The sequence below is a fragment of the Acinonyx jubatus genome, chromosome B1 (assembly GCF_027475565.1).
Source record: "Acinonyx jubatus isolate Ajub_Pintada_27869175 chromosome B1, VMU_Ajub_asm_v1.0, whole genome shotgun sequence".
Classification (NCBI taxonomy): domain Eukaryota; kingdom Metazoa; phylum Chordata; class Mammalia; order Carnivora; family Felidae; genus Acinonyx; species Acinonyx jubatus.
This window is the reverse complement of record NC_069382.1, coordinates 121,019,728-121,044,282: the sequence shown is the minus strand read 5'-3', so window position 1 is coordinate 121,044,282 and position 24,555 is coordinate 121,019,728. Positions and strand designations below refer to the sequence as shown.

General features: G+C 32.2%; 1 protein-coding gene, 1 non-coding gene and 1 pseudogene across 5 annotated transcripts in view; 1 reads left to right on the top strand and 2 right to left on the bottom strand.

The window, feature by feature from the left end:
- STPG2 (sperm tail PG-rich repeat containing 2) overlaps positions 1-24,555 on the bottom strand; it is a 598,009-nt gene that overhangs the window by 427,117 nt on the left and 146,337 nt on the right. For all 4 annotated transcript variants that reach the window (XM_053217109.1, XM_053217110.1, XM_053217112.1 and 1 more), the window contains 2 exons: positions 22,336-22,496; positions 14,857-14,949 (listed from right to left, as the gene is read on the bottom strand). In XM_053217109.1, coding sequence (XP_053073084.1) covers positions 14,857-14,949; positions 22,336-22,496 — 254 coding nt within the window. The remainder of the gene's footprint in view (positions 1-14,856; positions 14,950-22,335; positions 22,497-24,555) is intronic.
- On the bottom strand, positions 12,926-13,033 carry LOC113601045 (U6 spliceosomal RNA). Its single transcript, XR_003422184.1, has one exon. It is a non-coding gene; the product is annotated as a U6 spliceosomal RNA (small nuclear RNA).
- On the top strand, positions 19,177-19,276 carry LOC113600917 (uncharacterized; annotated as a pseudogene).

The following is a 24,555-nucleotide window of genomic DNA, read 5'->3' as shown; positions in this document are numbered from 1 at the left end:
TGAACCCCACTCCACAATTAATAATTAATTAATTAATTATTATTATTATTAATTCATAGTATCTAGAAACGAGGACTTGACATGGGCATTTTTTTAAAGCTCTCTAGCTGATTCTATGAAGCTTTTCAAGCCAGGACTGAAAAACACTGGTCTTACTAGTTGGCATATAATTTTGGATCTACTAGCAAATGAAGAAATCTAGTTATAGTAATGATCCATCAATTGTAAAGAGGAAAGGGGTACCTTTATAATAAAGTTTGAAAGACCTAATAGCTTCCAATAATAACTGTTTTGGCAAAATAAATTCACACTAGTATGTACCTTCCAAGAATATTGGCAACACAACAGATATTTTTAAATGATGTTAAAAATAACCTTCATCCTAAGAGAATTTGAGCAATTTAAGCTTCAGTGAAAATCCAGATCGTCATGACAAAAACAGAAACACGAAATGAAAGAGAATAAATAGCTGCCCTGGGAAGTTACCAAATTTGTCTTTTCTTCTTCATCTCTCTCATCCACTAAATTAATTAACTTTAAGAGCCCACTGAAAGTTTACTTCCTTCAAAAATTTTGTCTGCCTAACTTCATCACTTGAGTTGTGTTTTACCATACTTAACATACTATCTGTCTGTAATTAGAGCAAATGAAGAAGTTACAAGAATTAATTGTATTTGGATGCATTAAAATAAAAAAATACCAATTAGAATCTAAGTGGAAATGTCAGACAGGCAGTTGAACATATATCTGAGGTCAAGGCAGACATAAGTGACCCACTGTGTCCTTGAATTATAGAACAGCTACTACTCTCTGATATTTGTAATGATGGGACTATAGTTTTAAACTCTCAATTAAGATTATAATGCATATAAAAGGTAATTCCAAGTGTTTACTATTCTCAAGCATGACTAATATTGGACCATAAACCTACACATGATGGATTAAATGATAATCCTCATTCAATATAGGGGCATCATCGTGTTTTTAAATGTAACAAATACCAGACAGAATCAATGGATTTCAAATTTTAAAACGTTTAGTGCATACACAAACCCCAAATTTTTCTATACAATTTTATGCTAAGTTTGAAATTTAAGTCTGAATATTTTAAATTTAATAGGCAAATTTAAATGAACAAGTTGAACACAAATTTTAACATTTACAATAATATAATTTTTAGGTTTGCTTCCTGATTTGTGTTTATTTTAATCAAAAATAACAAAATTATAATTGCAAATCCTGAGGATATTGAAACTCAAATCAACTATACTTTAGAACACTTACTAAAAATAAATCCCCCAAATTTATAACAGTTATAACATCTGGATCTACACATGAAAGATAATTCATTGAAATGATTTATCTAAACCTAAATATAAATAATAATTGATACCAACAAACAAGAAAACCTCCCCCTATATGGTTATTTTCACAGTAATCTCTATCTGAGAGCAAATTCTTATCTCAAGCTAAACTGATGCTCATCATATATTCCTTGAAATTATATTTAGGGCAAACACAACTAAACTGATGATTCTCTGAAGCCCAATGAGAACCACTGAAATGGTGGTTCGCCAACCCTATGGAAAAAAATTAGCACCCTATACTAAGTTAAAGAAAGTAAAATGGGATAGGTTACCAAGAAAATAAAGTGCTAGGTCAAGTAAGGATTTTGTAAGTAGAACAAATTGAGAAAATCTGAACACACAATGAACACTGGAAAACAATGACTTTCATATATTCTATTTTTATATAAACTTAACTTATTTCACCCAACTAAGAAAAATTCAAAACGTAATGAGTGAAAAGTTTAGATACATGGCAGCATTTGAAAATAAATAAAATAAATTTAATATTTATAAAGTATATTCTAGGATGCCTGGCAGGCTCAGTCAATGGAGTATGCAACTCTTGGTCTCAGCATCATGAGTTCAAGTCTCACGTTAGGCATGAAGCCTACTTTAAAAAAAAATTGTTAAACAATAAACCTTTAAAAAATAAAATAAATAAAATTATATTCATACAAGCTATATTGATACAGAGGATAAAATAACCCCCAATAGCGTTGGCTTTCAGAAAACATAGGCACAAAAACACAACTAAACTACATGCAAGGTATAACATAAAAGATAAGTACATTTTCTCACCTTTCTCTTTTTTCAACTTTTATGCAGACAATACCAAATGTTTCTTTTAGACTATGTATCAATTTGATAAGGATTTCATTTCCTTTTTAGGTTCATTACATTTTTCATAATTACATTATTTTTCCCTTGAGGTAAGTACTGCTCATAAGAGAAAAGAGAATCTTCTCATTTATATTCTTCCTTAAATGTCTATATACTGAGAACCTAGTATGTACCCAGTATGATATAAAACCAGGAAGGACAAAAATGAAACAATATCTACCTTTAAGAAATTAATAATCTTTTTAAAGTTAAGACAAATAAAAACCAACCTCATAGTAATGGTCTTAAATAAATGTGTGACACTGGTCCAAATTAAAATTAAGATTTTAAAAAAGTATTCTTGACTAATGATATTCATAAAAGGCTTACTATAAAGAAGACTGAGAAAAAAATTACCAACCTCCTATTTTATGTCCATATTTTCTGTCAAAAAATAGCTTTCCTACTGAAACTAAAAATTCGTATATTGGTTCATAAGAATAGATTTCAAAATGCTTAAAAGTAATTATCAGAGATAATCAGTATGTTCCAAATAAAGTTAAATCTGCAACTCCTGATGAATTCTATCTCATGATATTGAGAGAGCCTGCAGATAAAATAGTGTGTATTATTAATGCATTCAGGAGAACTCTAGAGATATCACAAAGTGATGATGTGTCATTCCTTCCACATACACACACAAAAAGTTGATCACATGCTGATCCATAGAGAAAGCCTTTGTATGTTTAATTTTGAAATAATTGAGTATATTCTATTTTTCATAATGGAAGCAAGTTTAAAATAATAACAAGTAATTAGAAATTAGTACTCTTCTAAACAGATCAAATTTTAAATATGAATTAATACTTTAAGCTAAGTGAAAATTAAAAACAATATAAAATGTGTGGCATATAACTAAGCAGTATATGAAGGAAATTTATTGCCTATATATATATATATATATATATATATATATATACACACATATATATATAATCAAAAAGTAACTGAAAATCACTGAGCTTCCATTTCAAGACACTAGAAAAAGAAATACAAATCAAACCTAAGAAAAGCACAAAGAAAAATTATAAAGATAATCAATGAAATAGAAAATACAGAGAACAGAGTATTAGAACAGAGAAAATCAACAGTCAGAAGTTTTTCTTTAAAAAAATGATTACAAATATTGATAAACCTTTAATAGTATTTATTACAGAAAAAAAGGAAGGAAGCGAGAGGGGAAAATACAAATTACCAATATCAAGGGGGAAAGGAAGGAGCATCATTATAAATCCTACAGATAAAAAAGAAGGCAATATTATGATTAAGCAAATATATTTGACAATATGGAAGAAATGGATATATTTCTCTAAAAGTTGAATTTAAAAAAAGTAACCAAAAGAAGAAATATAAAATATACATAGTCCAAAATCTATTAAGGTGTTTAAAAATAGGATTATTATTATTCAGGTATGTCAAGGTAAACAGATTGAGAGCCGACCACCATTGAAAACAAAGTCTGTTATAAGCACAGATCCCAATTCCACAGGAGGTCACACAAAGAAGCACCAAGGTTGGTGGGGAGGCAGGAAGGGGAAAATATGGATGAGAGTTTTTACTGTGGTTTCCACTAGTAGGAATGGTGACAAAGGATATGCAGGTTTAGGATTGGCTAGTTTGAGTAATTTTAGAAGGCTCAGGGGTTTAGGGGGCTGTCCCTTATTGTCTGGTACCTGTCCCTGGGTGATTAAAGCAGGAGAATAATGGCCCCTATTGGCCTCCATAAAGAAGGTGGTTGGTGGTGAGCTCTGGATTGGTAAATTTGCATAAGAAAGGAAATTTGGAGGAGAGTCATTCCGGGCTAATCCTGGAAGGGGCAGTTTCTCCAAGGTCCCCAGAGGCCAAATCATCAGAAACACAAGGTTAATAGATAAGGGAATTGAATCCTTTCTTTAAAACCTTCCCACAAGTAAAATCTCAGGTCTAGAAGGCTTTAACAGGAAATCCTTACAAACATTTAAGAAAGAGTATGTCAATCTTGAAAAAAATAAACTATTCTCTCTTTGAGAGACTAGGAAGAAAAAGTACACTTACTCTCTTTGAAGAATCCAGTATAACCTTGACTCAAAATCCTTAAGGTCATTACAAGAAATTGTCTTCCCTGCCAATAATTCTTTCACCAATACTGCCCTCCTTAGACTTAGAGAATGGCTTATTTACTGTTATGGTATTCTAGACATTATTTATGATCAAGGAACTCATTTCGCAGTAAAAGAAATGTAGCATCGGGCTTGTGCTCACACAATTCACTAGGTCTAACATACTCTCAGCACTTAAAATCATCTGACCTAAAAGAACATCAGAAGGGCTTGTTGAAAACTCAATTAAGGTACCTGCCAGTTGAGAGACAAGACCTTGAGAGCACACATGGTGGGGGTGCGGGGGTGGCTCAGTCGGTTGAGCGTCCTACTTCGGCTCAGGTCGTGATCTCGCGGTTTCTGCGTTTGAGCCCCGAGTCGGGCTGTGTGCTGACAGCTCAGAGCCTGGAGCCTGCTTCAGAGTCTGCATCTCCTTTATTCTTTGCCCTTCCCCCCCCCCCCCCCCGTGCTCTATCTCTCTCTGTCTCTCAAAAATAAATAAATGTTAAAAAAAATTTTTTTAACATACATGGTGCTAAGATTATATCAAGTACCTCTTCTCATTATTTCACTAATAACATGCAAAATGTTTGCCTCCTGTCTCCATAACTTTGAGCTCTATTTATTTATAAGTCTTGCTTCTGAAGAGAGGAATGTTTCCATTAGAGACACAACTGTGATTGTACAAGTTGAAAGCTCAGTGTCAACTAGCATTTGGGGATACTGATGCTACTGAAACGAGGTAGAGTTTACTGACTGGAGTGATTTGTCACAATTAACAAATGGAATCTGAGTTGCTAATACACAGTGAGGACAGGAAAAACTTTATCAGGGCATTCTCTGCAATTCTTCTAATACTTCTATCTCCAATGTAAGATTGTTAGAAAGCACATCAACCAAAAAAAAGGAAGAGTCGTTAAGGATTCACATCCTTCAAAAATGAAAGTTTGGTCTTCTATTAGGTAAAGAACCCTAAACAACTGACACTCTTCTTGAGAGCAAAGGAAAAAGGCAGAGAGTAATAGAAGGAAGTCAGAAGTATCATCTACAGTCTTGGGACTATTTAAAAAATAAGGACTGTGGCAGCTCTTCAGATAAATTTCCTTCACTCTCCGCTTCTCTCCCTTGTATGTGTCTATGTGTTAACTATTTTAATCTTCCTTCTTCGCTTTCTCCTTTTTATTTTCTAAAAGTTTTATAAGTTAACAAAGTATGATTTAGTATTTATGTAACAATCAAACTGCATATTAACACTGTATAACAGCATTTAGATAACAAAATATTTAGATGGACTATGACTAAATTTGGCCAAAAATGAAGATAAACACAGTTGGAAACTTGTATCTCCTCATGTTGGAGAGTGAGAAAACTTATGTTATACAAAGCATAGTTGTTTGTATTAGGCAGAAACACAGAGTTGTTTGGAATATCATGTGGAAATTCAAACATGAGTAGAAAGACACATATGGATGCTAAGTGGTCTAAGGGGTGAAAGGTACCAGATTTTAAGCAATTTATTATCTCAGCTCAAAACCTGAGAATCTTCAAACCATATTTGTGCTTTGTCAGATGGCTCTTTGCTGGGTTTGCCAACAGGAGGTACTAGAGGATACTGGAAAGGCTGACGAAAGAAGGGATTTCTTCCTATGCATCTGCTTCTTCATTTGAAAGCAATTTCTTCCTATAGTAGCAACTGAATTTACGTAGCTAACAATTTTTCCTACATGTTCCTGCGTTGGTTTTCCTTATGTCATTCTGTACCCCCTCTAACTTTATAATGTAAGTACTCCTTCCCATTATCTCCTCTCTTTATCCTCCTCTTAGCTCTGACTCTTCCCTTTCCTCTCTTTTTCTATTTTTCTATCAATATCATTTTAACTTATCTAAACCTGTTACAGTTTTCCATATCTGTTCCCTATGTACTTGTGACGATGATATAAAACTTACTTAGTAATTACATTTTAAACTTATGTGATGGAAAAATACCTTTTCCCTTAGACATCTATAATAATTTGTAGAATAATACAAAGGGACTACTGTTTGTCCCTAAAAGTGCCGACAGAAGGACAATTAGTACACACTTTTGTATATAATGATGACCATGTACCCAAAAGTTTAATGTTTTCAATTGGTCAAAAGATGTCTGTGGTAACCATGTCAGTGAGATATCTGTAAATGAATCCAGCATTTCAAGCTATAGCTTTTTTCATCAGTGGAGGTAATTTTGAAAAGAGATAGGAGTTCCTAAATATTTAAATACACTGAAACAAGGTTTACTCCTCATGAATATATGCATCCTAAGTAAGATAATTAGAAATTTGAAGTCAATTTCTAAATGCCATAATGCCATGTTTCATTAGTCATGAATTTATTATAAAGAGGTCTTAATGGTATTAATGCCATCATTGTTATACCATTTGTAGGGTTGCACATGTGGTTATATTGGCTTCAAGGACTTAAATGATGGAGTTATAGTCTTGACTAAACATTTCCATATCACTGTTAACATACTTCCTCTTGTTTAATAACCAAATAAGCTGTAAAACAATGACTGGTTGATATAAAATGTAAGAATCATATTGGGATGGATGCCACAAATGTCACAAAATTTAAACCTCCGAAAATGTATAAAATATGAGTCATTTTTCTGTTCATTTTATTTTTTTGTTAATTTTTTTAATGTTTATTTTTCAGAGAGAGAGAGACAGAGATAGAGTGTAAGCAAGGGAGGGAAGGCAGAGAAAGAGAGACACAGAATCCAAAGCAGGCTCCAGGCTCTGTGTTGGGGCTCAGAGCGGGGCTCGAACCCACAAACGGTGAGACCATGACCCCAGCCGAAGTTGGGAGCTTAACTGACTGAGCCACCCAGGGACCCCTCTGTTGTTCATTTTATTTATTTATTAAGTAGGGTCCAACACAGGGCTTGAACTCATGCCCCTGAGATTAAGACCTGAATCAAGATGCACCCATGCACCGGAGCCACCCAGCACCCCAACTATTGTTCATTTTAAATAAACGTGACACCTTCAAAGTTAGGACAGATTTCATTCTCAAAACACATGAAAGTGCAAAAATTTTTTAGCAACTGAAGAGTAAAGATAAAATCCTTTCTTCATGAAGCTATTATTTACTTCTGAGATCTATGTAGGGCAATCAAAAATAGCTAAAACTATAGAAAAGCATTCTTCTCATAATCTGTGTAAGTACTGGTAGGTAACTGCACCCAGTCAAAATGCAGGCCACTAGAATCTGGCTTATCCCAGCGAATCTGGCTCGGCAGTTGCCTTCGCTATCCTTTCTCTGCTTTGATGAAGATGGCATCCAGCAGCACTTGTTCTTGCTGTTTGCATATCAAACCCATTTTCTGAACTAATGAAGTTACACAATTAAGTGAAAGTTATAAAGACTCCAAAATGTAATGTAACTCAAGGATGTATCTAAGTGTACTCTGACCAACTCACTTTCCATGATTTCAGAAATCATGCGCCTAAAATCCTTTGTTTGCATTAATGGGCCTATATTCAGAAAATTCATTTTCATGTACTTTCCTTCACCAATGGTTAGGTGAATGATAAGATACCAATAAGCAAACTAACCAACAAAATAAAGTCTAAAAACTATGCAAAAATTAAAACACTTTCTATATATATTCCAATGAGAAATTACAAAACAGCCTGAGAGTAATACAGATTTAGTCAGAAGAACTTTAATTCTTGTGAAATAGTTCAGCTGAAATCACTTCTGATATATTTTTACTATCTTTAGGGTCCCACGGGTCTGATTTTACTTGTGAGTTCCTGAAACACTAGCACCAGCTAAGCTATGCCTCCTCTTCAGAGGGCTAAATCCCAGCAACTAAAGGTCTCTCCGAGTTTTCAAGTTTTAATAATTCTACCCATTCCCTTTGTCCCCCAAGGCCTAAACATGGTGGCACTGATTGCCTGTGTTACTATGTCCAAGATACTTTAGCATTCCCTCTGTGTATTTTTAGTTCTCCAATATACACGATTCCTTATATTCTCTATCTCAAAATAACTAGTGAGGTTCAATGTTCTGACCAGGGCCTGACTGATATAGCCCCTCTCTGCCTAAATACACCTTTACAACGTTTCTATCTGCAGCAGCCACCCAGTGTGAGGGAAGGAGGGTGTTACTCTAGCACATTTCCAGACTCTCAGATATTAAGAGGAATTCATGCTTTATCATCTCTTGGATTTCTTTTTTAATAACTTTTTATTTATTTATTCATTCTGAGTGAGAGAAAGACAGAGGGGACATGTTGGGGGGGGGGGCGGTGCAGAGAGACAGAGGAGAGAGAGAATTCCAAGCAGGCTCCATGCTGTGCTGTTAGCGCAGAGCCCAGTGAGGGGCTGCAACCTGTAAAATCATGACCTGAGCCAAAATCAAGAGTCAGAGGCTTAGCTGACTGAACTACCCAGGTACCCCTCATCTCTGGGATTTCTTAACTTCAGTCTCCATTTATCCACCATTACTACCCAACCCTCAATCTTACCAGAGTTCACAAAGAATGTGGAGGAGCATAAAACAAGCCTCACATTCAAATATCAACTCCATTGCTTTGCTGTCTTTCTCGATTCTTGCATATTCTTCCAATTCAGGGGAGGCTTTCTCATTCAGTATAGCAAGAAGCTTCCCTTATTCTACAACTTTCCTATTATCTTTCCTGTAGTAAAATTATTGGATTTCAGCTATCCTGCTGGTCCCAGTCAAATGGCAGCATGCAGTAGACTTTCCCCCAGAAAACCTGCAGCCTGAAGTAAGCTTCCCTACCTGAACTGCAAACTTGCACATAATAAATGTCTTTCATGTTATGCTACTAAGATTTTGAGTTTATTATTCAGAAATAGCTAATTAATACAGAAGTTGGAACTCTTGGCCAACCTCTAGTTCTACAATATTTAAAGGAAAGTTGAAATTAGGAAACACTTTAGAAATAACGTAGAAACTTCTTTTCATTTTATTAAGCCATGGTCCCCACAATTGCTGTCTCTGAAGTAAACTTCAAGAAATGTTTCCTAAGTCAAAAACTCAACATTTATTCCCTTTTCATTCCTGACATAGTAATACCATGCAAGACAGAGGTGCCTCAGGTGGAAGAAGGCAAATTTCACTTTCAAAAAGGTGTTAAAAAGAAAAAGACATTACCATATTTCAATATATACTCTTCATTAATATTACAGAATGATTAAAAGAGAGCATAGGCTTTGGAATAGGACTGACTTAGCTTTGAGCCATAACCCTGCCATTTACAATCTTTATAACTAACTTATTCATAGGTTACTAATGCAATGAAATAAGTGTTAGAAGCAATAATATACTTACTTCTTACTTTGATCCTACTGGGCTATCCCTATTTAATTTACTATCCTTATTTAATGTTTGAGGAAACTGAGATTTAAAGAAGTTGCCTAAGCTCATTCATCTACAAGGGGGAGTAAAAATTTTTAAAAGCATTTCTCTGATTCCAAAGCTTTTGCTCTTAAACTTTAACCTGTTTAGGGATGGTAATCAAAATATTTAACAACTTAAATTATTATAAATTAAAAAATATATAAATCACAATTTATTTTTAATATTCTCTTCATTCTCAACTCTCTGTATTCTAGGTCTGTTTATCAAGTAATTAAAGCTATAGTGCAAACTGCTCACCAAATAATTCTAATAAATTCAGGTCATTTCTTAATTTTTAGAAAAAGTTGCTCTAATTTTTTGTGACTCTTTGATACCAGTTGTCATTAGGCAAAGGATGCCCCTTTATGAGGATGAAGAGATCTAAGAAAGCATATCAAATTCTTCCAATGACTTTCCCACTAAATGATAGTCATAGTTAATTTTTAGTCTCTCAATAACTAGAGGAAAGTTATTAACTTCAATATTGTTCATAATACTGAATTCTCTATCAGTTTCTGGAAGGCAGAAATTACATTTTTTTAAAAAAAAATTCTATTCCTTATAATAATGTCTGAGATCTTTACACAGTCTCATCTCTTTTGTTTTAAATCATAAAAGTAATTTATTATAGTGTCATATTTATTTCATGTAAGCCTAATTCTTTAAGCCAGAGAAGAGTAGCGCAAAAAGACTGAACTCTATTACTAAACTGCCTCCGTTTGAATTCTGACTCTGTCATTTAAACTTTAAACTTGTGCCTCAGTTTCCTCATTTTTCAAAATGACCATAATTATAGTGCTCAAATGAGTTACTATGCATTTGGAATGGTGCCTAGTACAGAAGAAGCATTAGCACTTATTTTTATTAATAAAATTAATTTAGTTAACATCTGTGACAGATTTCTGTTGTTGTTGTTGTTGTTGTTGTTGTTGTTGTTTTTAACAATTCATGTCATTAAATGAATATAAAATGTAACAGATTCTCAGTGGTGATTCCCCTAACATACACTCAAAACCAAAAAGTCCAACACTGGTAACTTCTCACAAATCCTTTGGTGATTTCACTCTGCATTTCACTCCTAACCTGCATAGTTTTTTGCCCTTTGGAGCTGTAACTGTATTAATGACTCTTCTTTGAGAGGACCCACTATGAGAGAGTCTTAGGCTTTGTTTCATTCCCTAGAGGCCCCTAAGGCTGTAACAATTAAAATTCAAAGTCATCTAGTTGTTTGGCAAATGTCCTCAGGGTAAAAGTGAACTTCACTGCCACTCTGGGTCCCTCCTAAATTTAGCTTTTAGCCTGTGTACTCATTTCTTTCTAATTCTTGGAAGCACTCATGAAAACATTCTGTTTCTATTTTATCTAGAATTTTGCTTGTTTGCAGAGAATAGGTCAGTCCAGGAACCAGTACATCATAATGCTATTCCAAACACATACTCACCATTAACTCATGAGTACTATTTTTATTTTTATTTTATTATTATTTTAAAATAATACATTCACAGCATAATAAAAATCAAATCATGGATGAGTCTAAAATAAGCAGTAAAATTGTTCTCCTTGACCTCTCCCTGTTCTATTCCCAGAAATAATTTAATAGTAATTGGGTTTCTTAGAGGTTGGGATTTTTTATTATTATTTACCACTACAAACTTAATATTAGGACTTATACTGAAATTTGTCAACTTTTGAAATCTGTTGACTCTGCACACTATAAGAAATTTAGCATATTTTACTGCCTCCCAAACTTTTACCTCTTTCTTTTATTATTATTGATATTGTTTTCTAATATTTAGTCTTTTATTTTTATTGATATTAAAATTTAATTGATATTAAGTTTTCTAATATTTACATTTTATATTATAACTAAGATCTCTGCAATTTGTATTGATTGATCTAAAACCACCAGTATTAAAACAGAAATTAGAATATCATATTTATTGCTTATCAAACCAACTAGTATGGCCAAACACAAAAAGAAGCAAATAAAATTCTGTCACCAAATCCCTGACTCTTGAAGATGACCCATGAATGAGCTAAAAATGCCTTCTTTATTAATTTGTTTTCACTTTATTTCATCCAGGAATTGCTTAGTTTCTATTCTTCTCTAGGTTTATATCACTCTTCTCTCATTTCTCTCCTTATATTTTGCTGGAACATCTTTATACATGGAAATGTAGAGGTACTACACTTTCCAGGCTCTTGTGTGTCAGAACATTATTTTCTTGATTCATTTAATTGGATTTATATTGGATAAAGTCAGAATTCTACATCCAAAATTATTTCCTCTCAGAAATCCATCATTTTCTAGCTCTGAAATATTGCTAATACTACTGGGATAGTGTTTGATATCAGTATGTTTCTCATCCCTCTGTAGGTGACCCACTTACTTTTCTCTGTGGAAGATTCCAAGGTATTTTATTTCTAGTCTTCTGAAAATGCAAAACCATGTGAAAATGATTTTTGACTTTTAAAATTCATCCTTCCTGGTATTTTCGTTGACTTCTTCTTATTGAAGACTTGTGTCTTTATTCAGCTTAGGAAAACCTTCTGTTGTTGTTTTTTTTGTTTGTTTGTTTTGTTTTGTTTTTTTGTGTGTTTTTTTTTTTACCATTAAATGGTCCTAATTACTATCTTAGCATTCCACTTTTGGAATGCCTAATAAACAGATGTTTGGTTTGTTTCTAGCTTCCATTTATCATGTATTCACTCTGTCTTTTTATATTAAACTAATATTATGTTGTAGTTAAAAATAACTTATTTTACTGCGACCATGTAAAAAGAAAAGAGATATATGTTCATGCCTTTCATATGAAAGCAGAAGCCTGAGTTTTTAAATATTTTTATGTGAAACTTATATAAAATTTTGAAAATCAAACAATGTGTCCTTTAAGATTGCAGTATATCCTTATATATAAATTTTAAATATGTAAGAGGTAAATTGTCTAATTTTTTTTTAAATATGGAATGCTTCAGGGATGCCTGGGTAACTAAGTCAGTTAAGCGTTCAACTTTGGCTCAGGTCATGATCTCATAGTCCGTGGGTTTGAGACCCACATTGGGCTCTGTGCTGACAGCTCAGAGCCTGGAGCCTGCTTCAGATTCTATGTCTTCTGCCCCACCCCACCCCCAATCTGCCCCTCTCCCACTTGTGTTCTCTCTCTCTCAAAAATAAATAAAAATAAACTTAAATAAATAAATAGTAAATAAAATATGGAACACTTCACATATTTGCATGTCAGTCTTGTGCAGGGGGCCATGCTAATCTTCTCTGTGTCATTCCAATTTTAATTGTTATACTGCCGAAGTGAGCACTGTAATATTTTTATTTGAAAGGAAAATTATAAAACTAATCCCATTATTTCATAAATTTAAGATCAATTTTGATATGAAATTAGTAATTTGGATTCTCATTACATATATATTATACACCCACAGGTTTGAAGAGTATCTCATTTGCAGAAGAGTTTCAAAAGCTAAAATATTCTATGTGATTAAACTATTCTGCTACTTGGGTAAGCAAAGTCCCACCCAATACTTTCCATTGCAAGTATGTCATGTCAAAAAATAAAAATACAAAAACAGAAGTTTCAAGATCCAGTGAGAGACCAAGGTAAAAGAGAAAAATGTAAATTAGATAACAGCAATTGGTAAGTAACTAATCTTTCTTTAGGGCACATCACCATCTTTTTTTACTACAAGCAAATATAGCACATACATATGCATTCCTAGGGGTACCTTCAGAGATTTGAATTTTTTTCCTAGTAACTATAATATTATGATAGAAATAACTATGAATCCACTAAATATTCCTATGCTTGAAAGCTTTAAACTAGTAATAAATTACTTCTGACATACCTCACAGTGGATCCTACAATGTGTACAATGACTCACTTGAGAAACAACACAACCATAAAATTGCTCAAGATAAAGAAATGATCTATTAAAACAACACATTTATTTAACAATTATGAGAATCTCTTACATGTCAAGAAAACTGACAGATGATTTTAAACTGTCTTTTGAACTTATAGGTACAAAAACGTCATAGAACCTGATGTCAATTTTGACCCGATCTCCTACATTCAGTCAACCAATGTCTCAGAAAAAAATAAGTCTATTCCTGATGCCTCTCACCAAATTAGTCTAATTTGTATGATTTTTTAGACTTTACAACTGTATTAATTTAATGAGTTAATCAACTCTTGGCACTGTGAACCTACTATAATTTTATTTCAGCAAGCAATACTATTTCTCAAGTTTTAAAACCTGGTTGATGAGCTTGTTTCGATAATTTGTTATTAAGAATATCTTATAATGACAGTCTAATTTCTAAATAGATTTATTTTAGCAATATCTATACATAGAAGTCTAACTTTTTAACTGCAAATTTCAAAATGTACTTTTAGTAAAATCAATCTGGATGAAACAGTCAAGTATTCATGTTTAAATGTCATCTGCTTTATGTATTTCAATTTATTCAATACTAGCTTTTTATAAAAAATGGAAATTTAGTTAGAAAAAAATCATAAAACACAATTTAAAATACAGATTAACATGGATTTAAAAAATCACTATAGAGTCTTAGGTTTCAAGATTGACTCAAATTTAAAAGAAAAAATTTACACTTATAAGTAAACTGTTTTGAACCTTAAGTAGGCCTTCCACTTCATATACAACATGATTATGTTTTCCTACACATTCTAAAAACAAATGTTCTCTGACCCTACAGGAGATGTTCCATATAATCACCTCTCACAGAGCAATGCTGGATTCTGCTTAGCTTCAAGACTTTTGGTGAACTTTAAAAAATGGAAGTATCGGGGTACCTTGTTGGCTCAGTCAGTTGAGCATCTGACTCTTGATTTCAGCTCAGGTCACAATTCCAGGGTAGTAGGACAGTGCCCCACAGCACTGGGCATGAACCCTGCTTATGAGTCTCTCTCTCTCCCTCTGCCTCTCTCCCCCATTCATGCTCTCTTTAAAAAAAAAAAAAAAAGGAAGTATCATACTAGTCAAAGATGTTACCAACAGCCTACCATGTACCTCTCTCATATCCTAATATGCTGTTCATGTTATACAGTCCCTCCATGATTCCCAGATTACAAATAACTTTTGTTATAAAGGGATCTTCTTACCATATCTGACAGTTTAGTAGGTTTTTCTGGTCTTGACAAAATAGCAGCATATCGGTTAGTCAAGTTAGGTAATTCATCAGAAACTCCACCAACCTGTGAATTCCAAAAAGCATGTTGAAAAAAGAAATAAAAAAGAGTGTATCAATGCTATTTATCAATTCAAGTGGCCCTATAAGTAATAAATTTTCAAGGAAGCCCATCAATGTTGCTCTGTCACTAAATACAGATATATATTCATTAAAAATTAAAAATTTTAAATGCGATATAGAAGCAAAAGACTTTAAGTCAATGAGATATTAAATGCAAAAAAAAAAGAGTTGATTATATGGACCTCTAGAAAAACAAGATAGATCTACATACATTATTTAAACACATTACAAGTGAGTTATTATCTATACCATAATGTCAAATTCAAACATCAATTCTTGTTGTTTCATTATATATATATATATAAGTAATATACATGTATATATACACATACATCACATACACATACACACATATATAAAGATATTTGGCCAATTATATAGTATTATTTGTTAGTACTTAATTATTAATACATGAAATAAAAATATATGAACAATAACTATTTACACTGATTATGTGAAAATCCTGGATGAATAAATTTTCTGAGCAAAATCATCTACACTCTCTTAAATACTACAATTCCTAATATGCATTGAGTATGTAAATTAATAGGTTACATAAAGCTGGTAACCTAAAAATTTAATTAGCAATTAATTAATCTTTTTGATATTATACTCTTTCTGATTCATCATATAATTTAGCCATTTGTATCCATTTAATATTTTAAACTGTTAACCAATAGTAACATTCTTTGTATATACAAAGGGATGAGAATATTCTCATTTTCCCATTTTTATATACTTTACTGTTTTTATTTCAGAATCTGATATACTCGTTTAATACTTCAGAATTTGATACCTACTAGAATAGATACCTCTTTGTACACTTTATGAGGAACATTAATCTACTATAAAATCTACCCCTTAAAAGATGTATCTTTTAAACTATGTGCCTCTTTACCCTAAATGCTGAAGCTGGTGCTTCTCCATTCCTTTCCTAATATTATTCCTACCTAGTCATTCAAAAGAAAATAGATTTTTATCATTTTCAAACAGAAAAATCAGTCAAAAATTGTGAAATCCTTCAAATCTAGGACATCAGACCCAGCATTATTATTTTGTGTGGTTTTATATTTATTAAAGTTAAAAAATAATTTACTTTTATAATAATTTTATTATTATCATGTATATAGTGCTAGAAATTATAGCATAAAGAAGGTCAAAAGTATTTTGCAATTTTTACTGTTTATGGGTAGAAGTTCAGAAAATGAATCAGTAATTGGATGACTTTGGCTTTAGAGGGAATGATAAGTTTGCAGAAGGCCATATTTTCACAAAAATAATTTAAATCCAGATAAAATATAATAAAATCCTATTTTTAAAGGCCTAATAGAGTCATGGATACTTCTAACTTTGAGTTGTCAGCATAGACAAGAGGGGCTAAGAGTCTAAAGAGGGTAGAACCTCTGAAAAGTGAGCTATTGCCTTGTAGGTGTTTTCTCCCTGGTAGCATTTGCTCACAACAGGCAACAGAGAATGAGTTTAGATCTGGCAGAGAGATGCTGTTAAAACATTGAGAAACAAGCTTATTTTGGTCTTGTGAAGCCAGAATGGCAAAATCGCAGATTTAAGAAGCTTCAAACACATGATCTCTTTCCCCATGAAGACGTTTGCCAGGGGATAAGGGATAGGGGTGATGCTAAAAATCTGAACCAAAATACTAAAAAACATATGCATTAAAGATTGCAATTCAGAATCTGACAAAGCAAGGGGTCTTGAACACATCAGGCTCACAGCTGAAATCCCCAGAGAGACTACACTTAAGGAAATGAAAAAACCAGAGGTAAATAAACTAAGCCCTAAAAAAACTATAATCACTAGAATTCATTATTGCTTTAAGGTGATCTCCTCTGACTTCTACCCGACTTGCAAAGGAAAGTATAAACTCTCTCAAATAGAAGGTAACACCATTTAAAGTCTCTATATTGTATACAATATCTGGCATTTTATTAACACTTCGTGAGCATGCCAAAAGACCGACATTTATGATCAAAACTAAAGACAAAAAAAATAACAGAAAATAACAACAGACAATAGATGATCCAGATGTTGGAGTTAGTACACACAACTTTAAAATAGCTATAATTAATGTGTTCAAGAAAACAGAAAACAAATGGAAAATAATAGTTAAAACATGAAGAATTCTCCTAAAAGTGAAATCTTTAGAATGATTTAAATATAATTCACTCTAGAACTGAAAAATAGAATATCTGAAATTAAGAATTTAGGTCAATTTAATAACATTTGAAACATAGTTTTTTTAAAGAAAGATTAATGAATTGAAAGATATGTCTGCAGAACATATCTAAACTGAAGCACTAAGAGAAAAAATGGAGAATAATACATAGGGATTATAAGAGATGTTTGAGGCATAATGAATAGGTGTAACATATATATTAATTAGAGCCCCAAAAATATAGGTAGGAAAGAATGTGACAGAAGAAATATATAAAGATATAACAATCAAAAATTATTTAAAAGTGATTAACACATCAACCCAGGCTCTGCAAACTTCAGGCAAATAAATATAAAGAAAATCACACTTTTGACTCATCAAAGACATAGGCCAAAAAAAAAGGGGGGAGGGGGATCAATTGCTTTCAAGGGGGAACAATAAGTTTGACAATGTACTTTTCAACAGAAATTACAAAAGACCTAAAACAATGGAATAACATATTTAAAGTGCTGGGAGAAAATAACTACCAACCTAAAAATCCAACCCCCCAAAATTAAAAATGGCAAAATAAAGACATGTTCAGACAACAGTATACAATAATTCATCAACAGACCTTGACCAAAAGAAGCAATAGAGAGAGTTTTTCAGGAAGAAGAAAAATAATGTGATATAGAAAAACAGAAATGTAGAAAGAAACAAAACACAACAGAGAGGGTAAATATTTGGGTAAATATGAATAAATATTAACTGTACAGAACAATAATATTCAAAGAATTTAAAATATATGTAAACTTAAAATGTATGACAATAATTAAACAAAAATAGGAGGTAGGAAAATGGAGCTAAAATGTTCTAAGATAGCATTATTGGAAAAGTGGTAAAAATAATCCTTTTTATTAAAGTACAAAAAGTAAAAGATGCATATTGTAATTTTGGTGGCAACCACTAAAACACTATAAAACAATACATAACTAAAAATGTTATGGAAATAGATGAAATCGAATAATACAAAATATTTGATTAATTCAAAAAAGGTGAGGTAAGAAAAAATCCTAAAACAAGTGAGCCAATAGAATATATGAAACAGTTTGGTTTCTATACACACAAATCTATCAGCAATCATATTAAGTGAATTAATTGTGCAGTTAAACACAGTTTATCAGACTGGATTTTTAAAACTCAGGTTTAGGGTGTATTTTTCACTCTTGACTATAGTTTATTAAATTTTATGTAAACTAAAACAGTTTGGGTTATACCTATAGGTAGGTTTTAATCATCAGTAACAGTAACAAAAGTTATTAAGTTCTTACTATGTGCCAGGACCTATTTAAAGTATTTTACAAGTATTTATTCATTTAGTATTCATAATAATGCTTTAAGGTGTGTACTATTATGATCTCCATCTTACTAAGAATTTAAACAACTTACACAAAGTCAGTGACAGAAGAAAATATACCCAAGTAGTCTTGAGTACTCTGACACCAGAGATCATGCTCATAATCACTATGCTATACTGTCTCAGCATATGCAGTGGAGAATAAAGATTATAATGAGAGCCTTTTAAAAATTTCTTGCAAGTAATAATTTTCATAACTCTTTTAAATCTAAATGTCAGGTTACTTAGAATAATGAACTTCTAGTACATTTTAAATAAAATACAACAAAAATATTCTAAAAACTACTAATGTTCATGAGGCACTAAAAATACACTTAAATCAGCAGCTAAACATGGTGAAGATAGTAAATTTAATGTTATATGTTTTTTACATTAGAATATATGTAAAATAAAATTTTGTAATAATTCATGAACTTCTCACTTTGTAAAACTTTAATTTTTGTTTAAATAAGAAAAACCTTCATTTACTTTTATTTTTCTTTTATGCCTACAAATCTTCAGTATCTCTTGGAGATTACCGTAATGATTTACAGCTGTTCTTTCATTACAATGCGATCTATTTCAGCTACATCTGAAGCTTTTAACTAATTTAAGGCACTAGAGTGATAACTTTGGCAGCACATATACTAAAACTGGAACATCACAGAGAAGATTAGCACCCTGTGCAAAAATGACATGCAAATTTAATTTCACTTCATTTTTAAAAAGTGTTGTAAAGCACTAGGATATTCTTACATTACCACCATAAATATCTTAGGATTCATTCCTATAAACCATGTGTGTTCCACTCTTTCTGGAATAAAAATACTTTTCCTGATAGGAAAGACAAATCCAATTCAGCAGTTCAGTGGCTCTACTATCCGTATATTATCCCTACAGAGTTCTTATCTTTCTAGCTACTCTTTTTGGCCAAACTTATACACTTATAAACTTATACAAACTAATTTTAATTTTCCATATTATTTTTTACAATAAACTGTCTTTCTCTTTAAGCTTCTTTAATTACAGTTCTATGCCTCTTTTATTCATTTATTCAATTATAATTTCCTGAGTGTCAACTATAGGACAGACACCATGTTTCCTGTGTTCTGTACGTGTCCTTTTATGATTTGACAACTATGTTCAAACTTCCCCAATGTTTAACTTCTATTTACTTTCTATCTGTAAAATATCTATTTGTTCTATCTATATTTTTTACCCTAAATGTTAGCTATTTTTACTTTTCCATATGTACATTCTTTTAAACTTTCTCAAATTCTTTAGGAAAGAGAAAGAATAAATAATAAATATATACACATATATTAAAATGTCCTTTTAAAATGTACTCTTAAAATTTTAATGTGAATCAAAACTGCATTGTCAGAATTTTACTCATGAGATTTTCTTCCTGTCAATCCTTACAGGCTAGTTTTACTCTTAAGAGTCTCTGATCTTAAGAATATTTCTTGTTTCCTGATGATCATTTTGAAACAGGGATAATCTAAATTCCTTGTACATACCTAACAATGTCCAGAATCTCTTGTTTGACAATTCTAAACTGTACAATAATATGATCACTATTTGTGAAATGATTCTTCCCTTCTATTCAATTAGTTCTCCTTTATTTAGTCAAAATTAAGCTAGAGTATGTGTTCCTCCCATAGCTTCCTCTACCTTATGTGAAAGTAAATTATCAGTAAATCAAAAACATGTAAGATGGTCTGCTTTCAGTAAGATGAGAAATACAACAATAGCCTTTTATATTTACTCACATAGTTATCATCTTTGATACTCTGTATTACTTTATATAGACCCAGATTCCATCTTCCATCTGGTAATATTTTCCTCTGCCTGGAAGACTTTAACATTTCTTATACTGCAGGTCTTTGAAGGATGACTATTTCAGCTTGTGTATAGATACATATATACGTATTCACACACACACACACACACACACACACACACACACACACACACACACATATTTCATATATTTCACATATTCCAAGTGTTTTCATTTTTGAAAGATGTTTTAACCTGCTGTAGAATTATAGTTTGACAACTGTTTTCTTTTAATACTTAAAAATGTTTCACTATGTCTTCTGACTTACATCATTTCCTACAAGACATATGCTCCCATTGATAACTTTGCCCCTCAATACTATATATCCTTTTTCTCTGGCTGCTTTTAAGAATTTTTTTAACCATTCTAGTCAATTTGGTGATAATATGCCTTTGCATAGTTTCCTTAATGTCTTTTGCTGCAAGTTTGTTGAGCTTCATGGATATGTCAGTTTTTATAAAGCTCCGAACAAAGTTTGGAAATTTTCAGTCATCATTCCTTAAAATATTATTGTATGACCCCATACTCCTTCCCTTCCTTCAAGGACTCTAATTACACAAATATTAAGCCACTTCAAATTGTCTCATAGTTTACTGATACTTTATTCACTACTTTTGTCTTTTTTCTCACTGTGTTTCATTTCAGACAGTTTCTATCAGTGTCTTCAGGTTCACTAATCTTTTCTTCTAAACCTCCTATACTGTTGTTAATGAGAGTGTACTTTTTAAAAATATTATACTTGCCATCTCTGGAACTTCAATTTGTGTCTTTTTATTTGTGCCATTTCTCTACTCAATTTACTCAATCTTTCTTCTACCTTTTGAATGTGAAATGTAGTTATAATAACTGTTTAATGTCTTTGTCTACTATTTCTACCATCTGTGTAATTTCTTGTCTTTTACTATTGGTTTGTTCCCTGATTCTAGGTTATGTTTTCCTGCTTACTTCCATACATATTTTTTTTATTGGATATCACACTCTGTGAATTTTATTTTCTTGGACACTGAATATTTTTTAATTCCTATGAATTTCCTTGAGATTTGTTTTGCGATACAGATGTCCAGTAAGGAATAAATATATATAAAAGATGAAACACTTGGAGAAAAAATATAAACTATCATTCACAGGTGGCATAATGTGCTTGAGGAAACTTTTTTCAAAACTAATAATAAATTAGTAGAATTAATCATTTAATTTAGCAAGCCACATGGGTCACTGGTAAAGCAATCTTCAATAAAGATTATATTTTTTATACCTATAACAGAAAGCTAAACAATGAAAATATTTAAAAGGTACCATTTACAATAGAATTTAAAAACATGAAACACTAAATACAAAGGAAGAAATCTAATAAAGATGGGTAAGACTTGTACACAAAAATCATAAAGCCACAAAGAGCATGTAAAGGAAACTTAAATTACTCTCCGAAAATAGTGGAGCAATTTTAAAATGAAGATAAATATTTAAACAAATACATATGACATCCATAAAGAAATAAAGAATATGATCCATTTTTTTTTAATTTTTTTTTCAACATTTATTTATTTTTGGGACAGAGAGACAGAGCATGAACGGGGGAGGGGCAGAGAGAGAGGGAAACACAGAATCAGGAACAGGCTCCAGGCTCCAAGCCATCAGCCCAGAGCCTGATGCGGGGCTCAAACTCACGGACCGTGAGATCGTGACCTGGCTGAAGTCGGACGCTTAACCGACTGCGCCACCCAGGCGCCCCTATGATCCATTTTTAAAAAAGAAATTACAAACATAGTTGCAAACCGAATTAATGTTTATTCTTATGTCATAAGTTACCATATAAAAATGATTTCAATAATAATAGTATGGCTTAAAATAATGGGGAAAATATGTCACATGTAATTGTTATAAACCCTAAGTCTTGGCATTAGATATAAAGAATATTATTTTGGTATTCACAAATTACCTGATAATCGGCAGGACCAGGAGAAGTAAAAGCTTCTTTCTGAACCAGCAAGAGAGTCCGAGGAACAGAAGAACCAAATGCACTTTTCTTTTTTTTCTTCAAGTAGGTATTGCTAATGTTGTCAATCATAGTATTGTTTAGGATATTATAAAACCCAGGACCTAAAATCATGAGGAATATCATATGTAAGAATAAATATGCTTTTAATTCTTTTAAACTGAATAACTTTAAATAAAGTAATTTTTTGAAAGAACTCACATATTACTAGCAAGAATGTAAAATGGTATGACATTTTGAGAAACAATTTTTCAAGTTCTCATAAAACCAAACATATACTTAATATATGATCCAGAATTTCTAACCCCAGGTATTTTCCCAAGAAAAATGAAAACAACCCAAATGTCCATCAGCTAGTGAAAAAAAAAACAGAAGTTCTATACTCAAACAATAAAATACTACTCAGCAATAAAAAGAAATATAAATACAACAATATGAATGGACATTAAAAACACGATCCCAAGTGAAAGAAGATAGACACAAAATCCTGAATAACGTATGTTCCATTTATATGAAATTCCAGAAAATGCAATATCATAGTGACAGTAACAGTAGCCTGGAGAAGGTGGAGATTAACTGCAGAGGGGAAAGAGAAAACATTTTTAAAATGATGGAAATGTTATAAAACTTAATTGTAGAGGTGATTACCCAACCACATACATTTACCAAACCTCATCATACTTTACACTTAAAATGAATCATTTTAGGGGCGCCTGGGTGGCTCAGTCGGTTAAGCGTCCGACTTCAGCTCAGGTCACGATCTCGCGGTCCGTGAGTTCAAGCCCCGCGTCAGGCTCTGGGCTGATGGCTCAGAGCCTGGAGCCTGTTTCCGATTCTGTGTCTCCCTCTCTCTCTGCCCCTTCCCCATTCATGCTCTGTCTCTCTCTGTCCCCAAAATAAATAAACGTTAAAAAAAATTTTTTAAAAATGAATTATTTTATGTGTAAATTATATCTCAATAAAGGAGAAAGGAAGGAAAGGAAAGGAAAGGAAAGGAAAGGAAAGGAAAGGAAAGGAAAGGAAAAAGAACAAACGAAAGAAAGGAATTCTTGATGCCAAAAAATATTGAAAAGTTGATGTAGCAACATTAAAAATCAATTTGGGAGAAAAAAATCACCTATCATCCAATATTCCTATCACAGCAGTTATTTTATTTTTGCCTTTTACCTTTCAGGACATATTTATAGCCAGAAATATTTTCTACAGTGGCAATCTGAGTAAATAACATCTTTTTCAATCAAAATAATACAAACTTTCTGTCATTGGAAAAAGCTTTATCAAAACATTAAAATATTTGAAAAAATATTTGTATATGTTTTATAATTCAGTAATTTTAAAACATCAGTTCCAGGAAGCAGCAATATCCATAAAATGCAATATATACTTGAAAGGACATTTAACCTGGTTGTATTCATGTTACCTGAATTCTACTAAATTAGCTCTGCAACTAAATAGATATAAAATGTAATTTCAATCTCATTTGTTTTTCTGGGCTTCAAGTTCTTTGTCTGAAGATACAGAAACTGACTAGATCAGTACTACTCAAAATGTGGTCTATGGGCTGTTGCTAATCCAAAAACAATCTACCAGAAAAGGAGCTTATAATTAAATGTAAATTGACTATTCCCTAGGTATTTTATAACTAGTCTTTCTTCATAAAGGAAGCACTGTGTTGATTTACATTTTGGTGCAATCTCCTTTCTCATTGTAGGTAGGAAACAAGTTGCTGACAAGTGAGCACTTTGAATACTATGAGGCTAATGATACTTTAGGTCCTTTCTGGACTAAAAATGATTAAATCACTATACATTGTAAAATAGAAGATTTTTTCTAAAACAAGCTACCTAAAATCTTCCCAATTTTTCAAATATTCCAATTCCAACATCTTTTCCTCAAAAGTCTCTCCCAGGAGCGCCTGGGGGGCTCAGCTGGTTAAGCAACTGAGTCTTGATTTCTACTCAGGTCATGATCTCATGGTTTGGGAGGTCGAACTCCATGTCAGGCTCTGTGCTGACAGTGCAGAGCCTATTGGGATTCTCTCTCTGCCTCCCCCCTGCTCACGCTCACTCTCTCTCTCTCTCTCTTTCTTTCTCTCTCTCTCTCCCTCTCTTCCAAATAAATAAATAAATAAACAAACAAACCATTTTTTAAAAAGTCTCTACC